This window comes from Cebus imitator, unplaced genomic scaffold (genome assembly GCF_001604975.1).
Source record: "Cebus imitator isolate Cc_AM_T3 unplaced genomic scaffold, Cebus_imitator-1.0 Scaffold195, whole genome shotgun sequence".
Taxonomy (NCBI): Eukaryota; Metazoa; Chordata; class Mammalia; order Primates; family Cebidae; genus Cebus; species Cebus imitator.
Genome location: NW_016107510.1, coordinates 3,532,852 through 3,545,260, shown reverse-complemented (window position 1 = coordinate 3,545,260; position 12,409 = coordinate 3,532,852). Strand labels below are relative to the sequence as shown.

At 33.8% G+C, this 12,409-nt stretch overlaps 1 protein-coding gene across 3 annotated transcripts in view; it reads right to left on the bottom strand.

Moving 5' to 3' along the window:
* Positions 1–12,409, bottom strand: part of ELP4 (elongator acetyltransferase complex subunit 4) — a 255,060-nt gene that overhangs the window by 172,056 nt on the left and 70,595 nt on the right. For 2 of the 3 annotated variants that reach the window (XM_037745229.1, XM_017547124.2), the window contains exon 5: positions 6,516–6,658. In XM_037745229.1, coding sequence (XP_037601157.1) covers positions 6,516–6,658 — 143 coding nt within the window. The remainder of the gene's footprint in view (positions 1–6,515; positions 6,659–12,409) is intronic. The other variant, XM_017547126.2, reaches the window with a different exon arrangement.

Genomic DNA, 12,409 nt, shown 5'->3' with positions numbered 1-12,409 from the left:
CTTTGTTCACTATAATAATCTAGAACTTGTCATAATGCTAGGCTCATAGCAGGTACTCAAGTTCATAGAAGGTGTTTAGATTAGGAAAAAGCTTTCAATAAATATTATTGGATATATGATTATGCTTACTTACTTCAGTAGACTGGACAATCCTAGTTTTAATGTCAGAATCCTGGAAAATATTCTTGATATTCCCTTTACCCTTTCCCCAACCCCAATGAGATCCAGTGAGATCAGAGAGATAGCTAGCAATCAGATTAGGTAGGGTCATGTAGGGTTGTGGATTTATTATCCTGGATGAGATGGGGAATCAATGGAGGGTTTGATCCAGAGTAGTGATAAGAGCTGACTTACGCTGTAAAACTGGACTGTCTAAGAAGATAGCCACTAATTATATATGGCTACTTAAATTTAAATTAACTAAAGAAAAATAAAATTAAAATTCAGTGCCTTGGTCTTAATAGTCACATTTCACGTATTCATTCGCTGCATGTTGCTAGTGGCTGCTGTATTACACAGCACAGATACTGAAAACTTCCATCACTGCAGAAAATTCTATTGGACAGTGCTATGGTGAAAGAGTCACTTGGGCTATTTTGGAGAAAAAGAGGAGCCAAGAAGGGAGCAAGGACCAAAGAGCAAAGAGCAAGACCAATTAGGAGGCTATCCCAACAACTATGGCAAGAAATGTGGGTAACGCATGTTAACATGTAGAGGTGAAGGTTGCAAAAGTGGTATCTGGATATATTTTAAAGATACAGTTGACAGGATGCTAATAGACTGGATGCAGAGAGAGAGAGAGAGAGACAGAGAGGAGTCAAGGGTCAAAGATTACATTATTGAAGGAAGAGCAGCAATCTGGAAGGATATATACATAAACATAACTATGGAGAAGATGACTGGGATTAGGAATAGGTCAATAAGGTGGGAAATAATAAAACAAAATCCATGCATACCAGTGATGGTGGATACAATGCGTGAACTGAGGAACAAGATGATCCACTTAACTTGGTGTAACTGATGGCCCCTTTAAAGGGCACGAAGAAAAAATAAGGCGTACACGCAAGCAAGCAATTTCTCTCTATTGGTCAAAAGGAGGCCCAGCCACTATCCTAAGTGAAATGCAGAAACAGATAACCAAATAACTGCATGTTCTCACTTATAAGTGGGAGTTAAACATTGGTATACATGGACATAAATGTGGGAACAATGAACACTGGGGAATACAGGAGGGGAAAGGGAGGCAAGGGTTGAAAAACACCTATTGGGTACTATGCTCACTACAAGGGTCAAAATTCTAGATTACTATAATAATCTAGAACTTGTGTATCAAACCTGCACATGTACCCTTTGATATACTTGTGTATCAAACCTGCACATGTACCCTTTGAATCTAAAATAAAAGTTGAAAATAAGGTAAAAAACAAAACAAACAAAAAATGAAGCCCAGGATAACAGTCTTCTCTCTAAATTTTCAGATATGATCTTTATACTTTAGTTGTATCACTAGCAGCTAAGTAGACAGGCAAAATCCCCCTTCACACTTACATGATTCCTTTCTATCAGTTCTGAGATTTGCACTAATGTATTATTAACCATATCCTTTTAATAAAATAGTTTATAGTATACTTCTATAACTATATGCTTTCCAAATTTTTAATCTTAGATGCTCTCTTCTATAATTCCTTTCTTGTGAGTGTAGATTTTCTATTTTCTTGAGACAATGGTCTTGCTCTTTTGCCCAGCTGGAGTGTAGTGGCATGATTACAGTTTACTGAAGTCTTGGCCTCCTGGTCTCGGGTCATTCCCCACCTCAGTCTCCTGAGTAATTGGGACTACAGGCATGTGCCACCATATCTGGCTATTTTTTTTTTTTTTTTCCGTATAGAGTGTTTCACTGTGTTGCCCAGGCTGGTCTTGAATTCCTGAGCTCAAGTGATCCTCCTGCCTCGACCTCCCAAAGTGCTGGGATTCCAGGCATGACTCATGCCTGGAATCTTTAATCTTATATTTAGACTTTTGAATATACTGTGGTTCTTTGCTTTTCAATCTAAAAGGCTTGAATTTTTGAAATAAAATATTCTCTTACATGAATATGTTTCAGTTTTTGATTTTATCCCAGCAAATCTTCATGCTTAGTATAAGGCTGTAGTTAATCTGAGTTAGTACTATGTTTTGCGCATTGATCCGTTAATTCATCACCCATGGACTGAACACCTGTGCTCTAGATTTAGGGAGAAAAAAAAGCTGAAGAAAGCAAAACACTTTTCCTCGAGGATTTCCAAGGCTCGAGGGGAAAGACAAGCATGTAGACAAGATAAAGAATTACAGTGTCATGTGTTAAGTGTCCTGATAGAAATATGAACAAAAGTAAGTAGAAATGTATGAGGAGCACAGTTACAATTTGTCTAGGAAAACATTATAGAAGACTTATATTGAAATTCCATTTAAACTGGTAAAGAAACTTGGCAGGATGAGAAAAATGGGATGACTTCCTCTTTTCATTGTTTTCACTTACAAATTCTCCTAGACAGATAACTGGTTCTCACAGAATTCAATTAATTCAATTTAATTAGTAGAAGACTCAGCCAATTGAAGAAACTACTGGCTATTATTAGGATAAATACGTTAAAATAAAATCTTGAAATTCAAAGAAACACATCAAAATAAATTCATTCTATTGACTACCAACTGTACACAAACTTGATATTCAAGATCTAACATAGTTCAGGCTGTGCAATAGTTTCAATTGGTCCCCTACAAAATTCAAGTGTTGTCAATGTGATAGTATTAAGAGATGAGGACTTTAAGAGGTGATTATGCCACAAGGGCTCTTCTCTCATGAATGAGATTAAGGTCTTTATATAGAAGGCTTCATACAACATCTGGCTAGCTTGCCTTTTCACCCTCTGCCATGTGAGAACACATCATTTCTCTCCTTTGGAGAACACAGGAAAAAGGTGCCACCTTGGAGAGAAAGTGTTAGTCTCATCAGACAACCACATTGCCAGCACTTTTATTTTCTCATAGATCTGGAGGATAGAAAGTTCAAGATTTAATTTCTGTCTTTATAAATTACCCTAGTCTCAGGTATTTTGTTACAGCACCACAAATAGGCAAAGACAGGATGCCATAACAAAATACCACCCGGTGGCTTAAACAGAAATTTATTTTCTCATAGTTCTGGAGACTGGAAGTACAAGATCAACATGCAAGCAGGGTTGGTGTCTGGTGAGGGCTCTTCTCTTGGGTTGCAGACAGCAGGTTTCTTGCTGTGTGCTCACATGGACTTTCATTCCTGCATGCCCCAGGATAGAGTGAGAGCTTCAGTGTCTCTCCCTCTTTTATAAAGACACCAATTTTATCACACCAGGGTCCCACCCTCACAACCTCACCTAAACCTAATTACTTCCCAAGAGCCCCATCTCCAAATATCATCCCATTGGGGGTTAGGGCTTCATCATATGAATTCTGGGGGAACACAAACATTCAGTTGGTAGCAACAGGTTAAGCAATATGTTAATATAATTATTAATCAGTAAGAAAGCTGACACTGAAAAATGGCAGTGTCTTTCTAGGAAGGAAACCAAACTATGCTTGGACATACTTGTTAGCAAAGCTTAATTAAAAAAAAAAAAAAAGTAAAAAGTAAAAAATCTTAAGACTACAGAATTATTCTCAAAACCAGCTTTTTAAATTATTTTGTGACTCAGATTATCTGATTTATGATAGTGAAATATCCAAACAAAACTATCTTGATAATATTATTGTGAAACATCTCAGATCTTTATACTGTGGCTTTCATTTGAAAATTTAAACTGTATGTATACATATTTAATATAGGCAAACCTACTAATCATTTTAAATTAGTTATTGTAAATTTTAAATGATCTGCAGTTTTTCTTATTGTAAAAATATCTTTACATGTTTTAATAGCACCTTTAGAAATTATAAAATTATATATTATATCCTCACATATGATAGTAGGACATAGCTATATCCTCTAGCCTTAATTATAGGAAAAGTATAGATGACCGTAAGGCTTAGCTTTATTGTTTTATAAATGAACCAGTAAAGTTCGTTTTAGTGAAATGAGCACAAGCTTTTCATAAATTAAAATAAATCTCACATAGTAAAGTGCCCATCCTGAAAATTAATATAATTACACATTTAAAGCTTAATTATACTTAATTAAGCATTTAAGTTTAATATGAAATAAATAAATTATCAGTTAACTCTATGAAATGAAATACTGGCTTGATAATTAAAATCTATAAATTTTCTTATTCTTTACAAAACTGCTAGTTCTTACAAAACACTCATAAAATATGTATTTTAAAGACTAGAGAATTATATCTTCATCGCTGATCAAGGAGTAATTTTTCTGGCACCTAGGTTGGTGGGTTGTACATTTACTGTCTCAGTAAATGGAGGCAGCATGGTACCAAAAAAAAAAGAGCAGACATTTTTAGAAAGTGGGGTTTGGGTGTTAGCTCAGTCACTGACAGCCTACAACAGTGGGAGAATTACTTAGCAACTTGCACCTGAAATTCCCTATAAAATGGGGTTAAATTCTCTTGGAGGGTTGTTGACAGAATTTAAAGAGTTATCTCATAGTCAAACGTCTGGAAGAGTATCTGACTTGGAAAAGATATGTGACAAATGCTAATACCCTCACTACCCCAGCTGCTGAGTAAATGAAGAATAATACTGTACTTTCTGGTGTAAAAAAAAGTATTGCCCTTAAAATGTATATTTTTTTAAATCACAAAAGTAACACCATATTACTTTTCATTTAAATACATCAAACATAATATACATTTCACACTTATTTTCCTAAGCACTCTGTCAATGGAGACAGGCTAGCATTATTGCTAACACAGGCATCTGAATCAGGGAGAATTTACTTTGAACCTTGGTTCCACTCTTTACTACTATTTGAGAAATTATAGAAAAATTACCCTGACCTATTTCGCAAGCTTATCTGTAAATGCATGTTTGACTCAAAACTCAGAAATAGAAAAATCAGTATAATAATTCAAACTTAACAAAAAGTTAGTGAGGTGGTAAGGCAGGTGGTATTTTCCCTTCTCCCCAACTCCAATTACTCACATGAAGATACTGATTTTCACTGATTTTAGGTGATTTGCCCAAGGTTAAGAGTAGGATGAACTCAATATCAGAATCCAGATTTTAAAAATTCCTTTATCAGTGCTTATTTCTCCATGACACAAGAAGGGAAAGGTGAAATATATCAAAATCTTCTGAAGCAGTGAAGCAAAAAAGAAAGATAAATCTGACAGATTAAGCCTGGTTCTATCACCTAATAATTAAAATTCAGAGAGCTCAGCTCTGTGAATTTCAGTATCTTCTAGAAAATGGGACTACATACTTCTGGAAAATGGGACTACATACATATGAACACTACCTAACCCTGTATAGGGTTAATATAAGGATTATAGATGACAACAAATGTAAAGTGCCTAACAGAGTGGCTGACACATAGTAGTAATACATTAATGATAGCTATAAATGCTAAAGCAGCATCAAAGCACCACTTTTGCTAAGTCTCTATCCACAGATTGGAGAACTACATAATAAAGTGAACATTCTTTGGAAACATTTAATAAGAATGAGTACAGTAGTCTCCACTAAATTCTCAGGTATTATTTTTAGAACAGAGACTATAAATTTTAAGTTATTTCAGTTCATAACACCTTGCCTATTAAATCTGCATTTAATAGCTCATCTCATTTTGAACATGGTTTTACAAGTGCTTATGAAAATATGTGACAATCTATTCCATAATTTCCAAAATCTATTTCCATAATTCCATTTTCTATTCCATAATGCAATAAAAATTGAAATTAAATATTCTTAACACTTTATAACATACATTATTCAATGCCAAATCCAGTAATTTTCAGAGTTTTGTCTTAATAACGTTACTGGCAGTATAAACATGTTGGATTGTTTTGGTACTTACAACCTAAATTCTAAGTCACTTAAAATTATACAGATTGTTTTATTTACAGCATAGCCAGAAATAGCCTTCATAAATAAAATACTGTAAAATATATACTTGTTTACTCTCTAAGAAAGTATATGCCAAAAAATTAAGCAAACGTCACTAGTTTGTATTATTTTTCACTGTTATTATTATCAATACATATTTATTAGGTGTCTATTTGCATTTAAACCTGAAAGATACTGGTTTAGACTGTTCTACATTTTCTTGAAAACAGTACTTATTATAAATTTGGTGTCCTGACTTTTCAAGTTGCAAATCAGAGTAACAGTAGTTTCAGCAGTTACAGAACCAGAGAAAAAAGAAAACCACACATAATGCAACGCTATGAAAAATATATAGAACTGAAATTACAAATTATATAGAAAACTATTATTTATTATTAGGATATTTAACCTTATACATGTATTCTTTTGAAAATGTGTTAAAAATGAATTCTACTAATATTTGAAATCAGTTTTTGTTATTAAATGGGTCATTAACTTACCAGGGTTCTACTTTGAGAGTTGAAGGTATTTTCTCTGGAAGAAAAAATCCATGCCATTTTGAAGCCTCAATTAGTTCTTGTGGTATTCTTTTTGATGCATCGTAATAGTGACCAAATCTTGAAGATGATACTGGTCCAATCTGCTAAAATAAACCCCATACTGGCTGTTAAACAATTATTTTTAAACTGTAATTTATTTGTCCTACATTCTGCAAAACAATGACACATTTATGCATTTTAAGCTAATAAGGAAGAAGTGATATATATACACTAAATTTCAAAGAAGCATACAACAACCTTTATTATTTTAAACCATTTAGAGTTACAAATCAACCTTTTTATCTCTCATGTATCTTCACTTCTAATTGTTCCCTAAAATTTGACAAGAATTTAAAAACCTGTTTGGTTTATTTTCATTATAGTGTATACCTTCCTAAGTTCAAAAATCAATATACATAATTCTTAATTCATATGTAAGACTCTAGGTTTTAGTGACAAATTAAATATGCAGTTGCCAAGAACTAAATGAAAGCTTAAACCCAATTAATTCACTGGTGAGAGGTCCAAAATAATCTAGCTATTTAAATACATTAAACTGAGTATCATTTTAAAACTGAATTCTCACACAAGACAATACATATATGTATATTCAACATTTTTTACAAATTTAAATTAAGCTTATAAAATAAAATGTACTGCAATACTCCAGACAGGAACAAGGCACAGATAAAGCGGAAGAATGTATATGACCTACATTAGGTCAATCAGAATCTGACATAATCATTAGTTCATCAATAATTCCTCTTTTGTGTTCTCTACTAACAATTTCTCCAACAAATTATCTTTCTCATAAGAAACTCTAATTTATATGACACTGAATTTATTTATATGGGATAGCAAAAGTCTATTAACATAACATTATTATTATGTTGTTTTGAATGGACTTCGAGCTAACTTCTTTCATTCAACACACTGAAAAAAAAATATATATATATACCACTATCAAAAATTGAACTATTAACAAATTCTACTTGGCAATAGTTTCTAATAAAAGATCTCTGATCTACTCTTACATAATTTCCACTGTCCTGAATGCCTCAAAATATTTCAGAATATTCAACAAAACTAGATAATTGCTACAGAAATTGAAGAATTATACATAGTAGATACTTATCTTACTAAGTGACAACTTTTTAATTTAGATAAGAAAGACATATTTGCTTGAAACTAGATATTTGCATTTAAGACTTCAAGGATTCATTTTCTTAAACTGTCTACAAACATGAAATCATACAGTAAAAAGTAAAAATTTTTACATCTAATAGAAACAATTTTCTCAGATTCAGAGTCTGTGGGTTGAACATTTATTTTTTAAATTAAATGACTGTTCATCCCTCCATAAGGTACTACTTACTTTCATTAATGAAAGAGATGCTATCAATTAGCTTCAATCTAACCTTTTCAATGCAATATGTACAGAATTGTTACCAAAACATAATTTATTCATTTACCATGAAACTACTCACAAATAAAATATATAACATTAAAATGTTTCTTAAAAATAGAGTGACAAAAGTTTTAAAATGTAAAGTTATTAGTCTAAAGCAATTTAAACAAGGTCTGTTCTTTGGCCTATAATCTATTCTTTATCCGGATTATAGTTCGGAATGTTTTTACTGCAATCTCTGCTAGAGCTCATCTTTTTATTGTGTAAGTCCAAGCTCCCTTAATGTTTTAGAAAGGCCTTGACTAACTGAACTTTGATCTGATGTCTTCATTGAGAAAAACACCAGGTTGCCCATTTCAGATGCAAATCCCCCTAAGGCCCAATAGAATTCAGTAAAGACAGCAAAAAAGAAAAAAACAGAAGTTTCCAGGATCCTCTTTGAGAATCCTGGGGCACACTGGTGTCCTTAATCCATGCTGCTGCATGGATTAAGGTAGGTGATAACCTTTCCTGATTCAAAAGAATAAGCAGAGTGCCTACAAACTGGGTGGAGACTAGGATTTGGCTATAATAAAACACTATGCAATAAAAGCTTGGTCTATGTCAGAAGCCTCTGAAAAGGCCTCAATGTACCACATTCCCAGGCCTAGTAGGGAAGCTTGCAAAAGCCTACCTGAATCAAGTAAGCATGAATAATCTATTTTAGCAGACTGGCCATGGGGAGAGAGAAAGAAAGAGACTTTTCACTTCTTTTAAGTTTGAGTTAATAAATTTATTAGTGGACTGAAAGTTCTTGAAGTCCTATGCACTCAGAGAAATATGCTAAATTGCCAAGAAGCAAAGTATGCTTTTAAAGTTGCCGTCTCTATTAATGTTTCTAATTATAATATTAATGTGATAGAAATCTCAGATTTGGAATGAATCAAGGCAGAAAATTGATTTCATGCTGAGACAGTTTACATATAGAACACAAATAATTCATTAAAATGTAAAAATAAAATTGGAAGCTTTTCTCATTATAATTAAGTTAATTTATTTAGAAATTAAGATTAGATGTGGTACCTAAAATATTCATAAGATGGCCATGAAAATTTTATAGCTGATGAAAAACTTTAACCTTTCAATTAAAAATGAAAATATATCCTTACAGGAAAAAACAATTTTCCAAGTTTTTCTGCTCTAGACATACAACATTAACATATAATCAGATTTTGAAACACTGAAATCTTTTGAGACCTAGAATTGTAAAACAAAGACTCAGATATTTCCTCTAAGAAAGATAACTACCTGGTGTAAATAAAATAATTAATATCATCAACAAAAAACTGTCAACTCCATAAAAATTGACACATTAAAAAATATCAAGCTATTATCAATAACTAGTCAGTTTCTTAGGTAAGAACATGTTGCTTTAGTTTTACACATGAAAATTTCTAATTCACATTCATAAACTACCTTTCGACTTTGTCATCTGTGGAAGTAAAATGAAATGGCTCAGTTAAAATTTATGATGTTAAAAGAAAATGAACTCTAATGGGGGTACAGGAGGAAAACAGGGTAAGAAAAATAACACCATACTCCACCTCTAGTATGTGAAAACGAAACAAAACTTTCAAAGAAAAGCTGCACCAAAAGCAATTTAAATAAGACATTTTCTTACCACTGTTATTATTTCTTATTTCTCAGTATGGCACACCAGACAGCAAGAATCCAGGCAGTTTTTAAAACACTTTGATCCTCAGTTTAATCACTAGAAACTGAAGCTAATAATTATTTTACAAGGCTGTTGTGAGACTCTAATGTAATACTAGCAATGAATATTCTGTAAACGGTGTAGTACATAAATGTTATTAATTATTATTATTGCATCATGATTTACTAGAGAATTAGAAGATCCATCACTGTAATTACATTGTCTTATTGAAAAAATTGTATTTGTTGTCCATCTACACCTGTACACATCTATCACAGGACTGTTGCAGCTAAATCATTAAGATAGAAAGCCAATGTTTAAGGAGAATTTAATATAATAAAGGCTTAACACACTGCCATGAATTGCTGGAGTCGTTGTAGGTCATGGTATTAGAGCTCTACAATACTGAAGAAATTCTCAGAATATGCTGTCAGCTAGCAATTCATGGAGTGAGTCAGGAATAGTGGTTGATGATTATGAGGCAGGGAAGAAGAAGGCATGTCCACCTTAGAGAGAGAATCGAAATCACATGGTGAGGGAAAGAGAGCTTTTTAAAACTATACGCTCTTCTATCCAAATGAAGCACTGCTTTATACTTTACTGAATCATTGTTATTGATCTAGGTGTGTATATTCTTGTCCTCTCTTCATTATTAGGTGGTAATATGGTTACACCCTTAGGACTGGTGACAACTTATTTTAAAAGGCATCTCTGATAATCAACACACCTAGTTTTGAACCATTTATTTAATCTTTATTTATTTATTTATTTTTTTATTTAATCTTAAGACACAATTTTGTTAACTGCAATTTGTCCCAAATAAAATATAGAAAACAGTGAAGTCTACAGCCAAACCACCCTGAATGTGTTGGATCTCATCTGACCTTACTTAGAAAACCCAGTGATATGGTTTGGCTATGTGTCCCTACCCAAATCTCAACTCAAATTGTAATCTTCACATGTTGAGGGAGGAGCCTGGTGGGGGGTAATTGGATCATGGGGTTGGTTTCCCCATGCTGTTCTCATGATAGTGAGGGAGTTCTTAGGAGATCTGATGGTTTAAAAGTGGCAGGCTCCCCTGTGCTTTCTCTCCTGCTGCCATGTAAGATGTAGCTTGCTTCTCCTTTGCCTTCTGCCATGATTTTAAGTTTCCTGAGGCCTCCGCAGCCATGCAAAGCTGCGAGACAATTAAACCTCTTTTGTTTAAAATTACCCAGTCTCAGGTAGTATGTTTATAGCAGTATGAAAATGAACTAATATAGCCAGGTTTTGTGCGTGCATGCGTGCGTGCGTGCATGCATGTTTGTGTGTTAAAATGAGAAAGGCAAGGTAAAGCCTAGATTTATAAAGTAGATGATGACAAGTGATCATCAAAGCCTATCAGTCTTGGCAAATCATTATATATAAAATTACCTTGACAGGCAAATATACATGCTAGTGACATTTCAAAGAAAAAGCCACAAGGTGATTCTGTTTTCTAAATTGGACGCAACTCACTCTAAATACAAGTAAACGTAAGCATGATAGTTGACTGTATGTTCAAAGTAAGCTATCATTTTGTCTGTATTAATTAATGCATCTTAGCTTAGCTTAATATTTAATCTACATACTATAATTCATTCATTCATACATCCAACAAATAATTACTGGGCACCTACTAAATGTTAGTAAAACTAAACAAAGTCCCTTTCTCTCACTGAGCTCACATTCTAGTATGAGATAGATGATAATAAATTAGATATACATTATCATCATTTAATGATAAGTGCCTTTAAGAAAAGTAAAGCAGTGAAATGAGATGATAGAGAGTGGTTTTATTTCATTTAGAGTGACAAAGGCATCACTCTTGATTAATCATTTAGTAGAAATGTAAGACAATGGACAAATAAACAATCTGGAGAAGGGAACAATTTTCAAAACATTCAAGCTTTAAACTTTGAAAACTGAGCACTAGGGCCGGGTACAGTGGCTTAGGCTTGTAATCTCAGCACTTCAGGAGACCGAGATGAGAGGACTGCTTCAAGCCAGGAGCTTGAGACCAGCTTGGACAAAATAGTGAGACTAGACTCTGTCTCTACAAAAATATTAAACAATCAGCTGGGTTCTGTGGCACATATCTGTGGTCCCAGATATTTGTGAGGTTGAGGTGGGAAGATCACTTGAGCTTGGAGGTCAAAGCTGTAGTGAGTCATGATTGTGCCACTGCACTGTGGCATGGGCGACAGAGCAAGATTCTGTTTCAAAAAAAGAAAAAGGAAAACTGTACTAAATTTATGCAACCTTAATTAATAGATAACTAAGCCAACAGCAGGTAAACCGGACTCTAAAAGGAAAAAAGAAATTAGCACTACTCACTGGGGCAAGAATAGTATCTATGATTGTAATTTATAAAAAACAATGTATTTTTAAAGAAACAAATAATTTTTACACCAAGTCTACACAGATTTCATAATAAGCAATAAGAGAAAAGGCTAGCCAGGCGAGGTGGCTCACTCCTGTAATCCCAGCACTTTGGGAGGCCCAGGCAGGTGGACCATGAGGTCAGGACTTCAAGACCAGCCTGGCCAGCACGGTGAAATGCCATCTCTGCTAACAATACAAAAATTAGCTGGGTGTTGTGGCCCCTGTCTGTAATCTCAGCTACTCAGGAAGCTGAGGCAGAAGAATCACTTGAACCCAGGAGGTGGAGGTTGCAGTGAGCCAAGAACCTGCCATTGTACTCCAGCCTGGACAACAGAGCAAGACTCTGTCTCA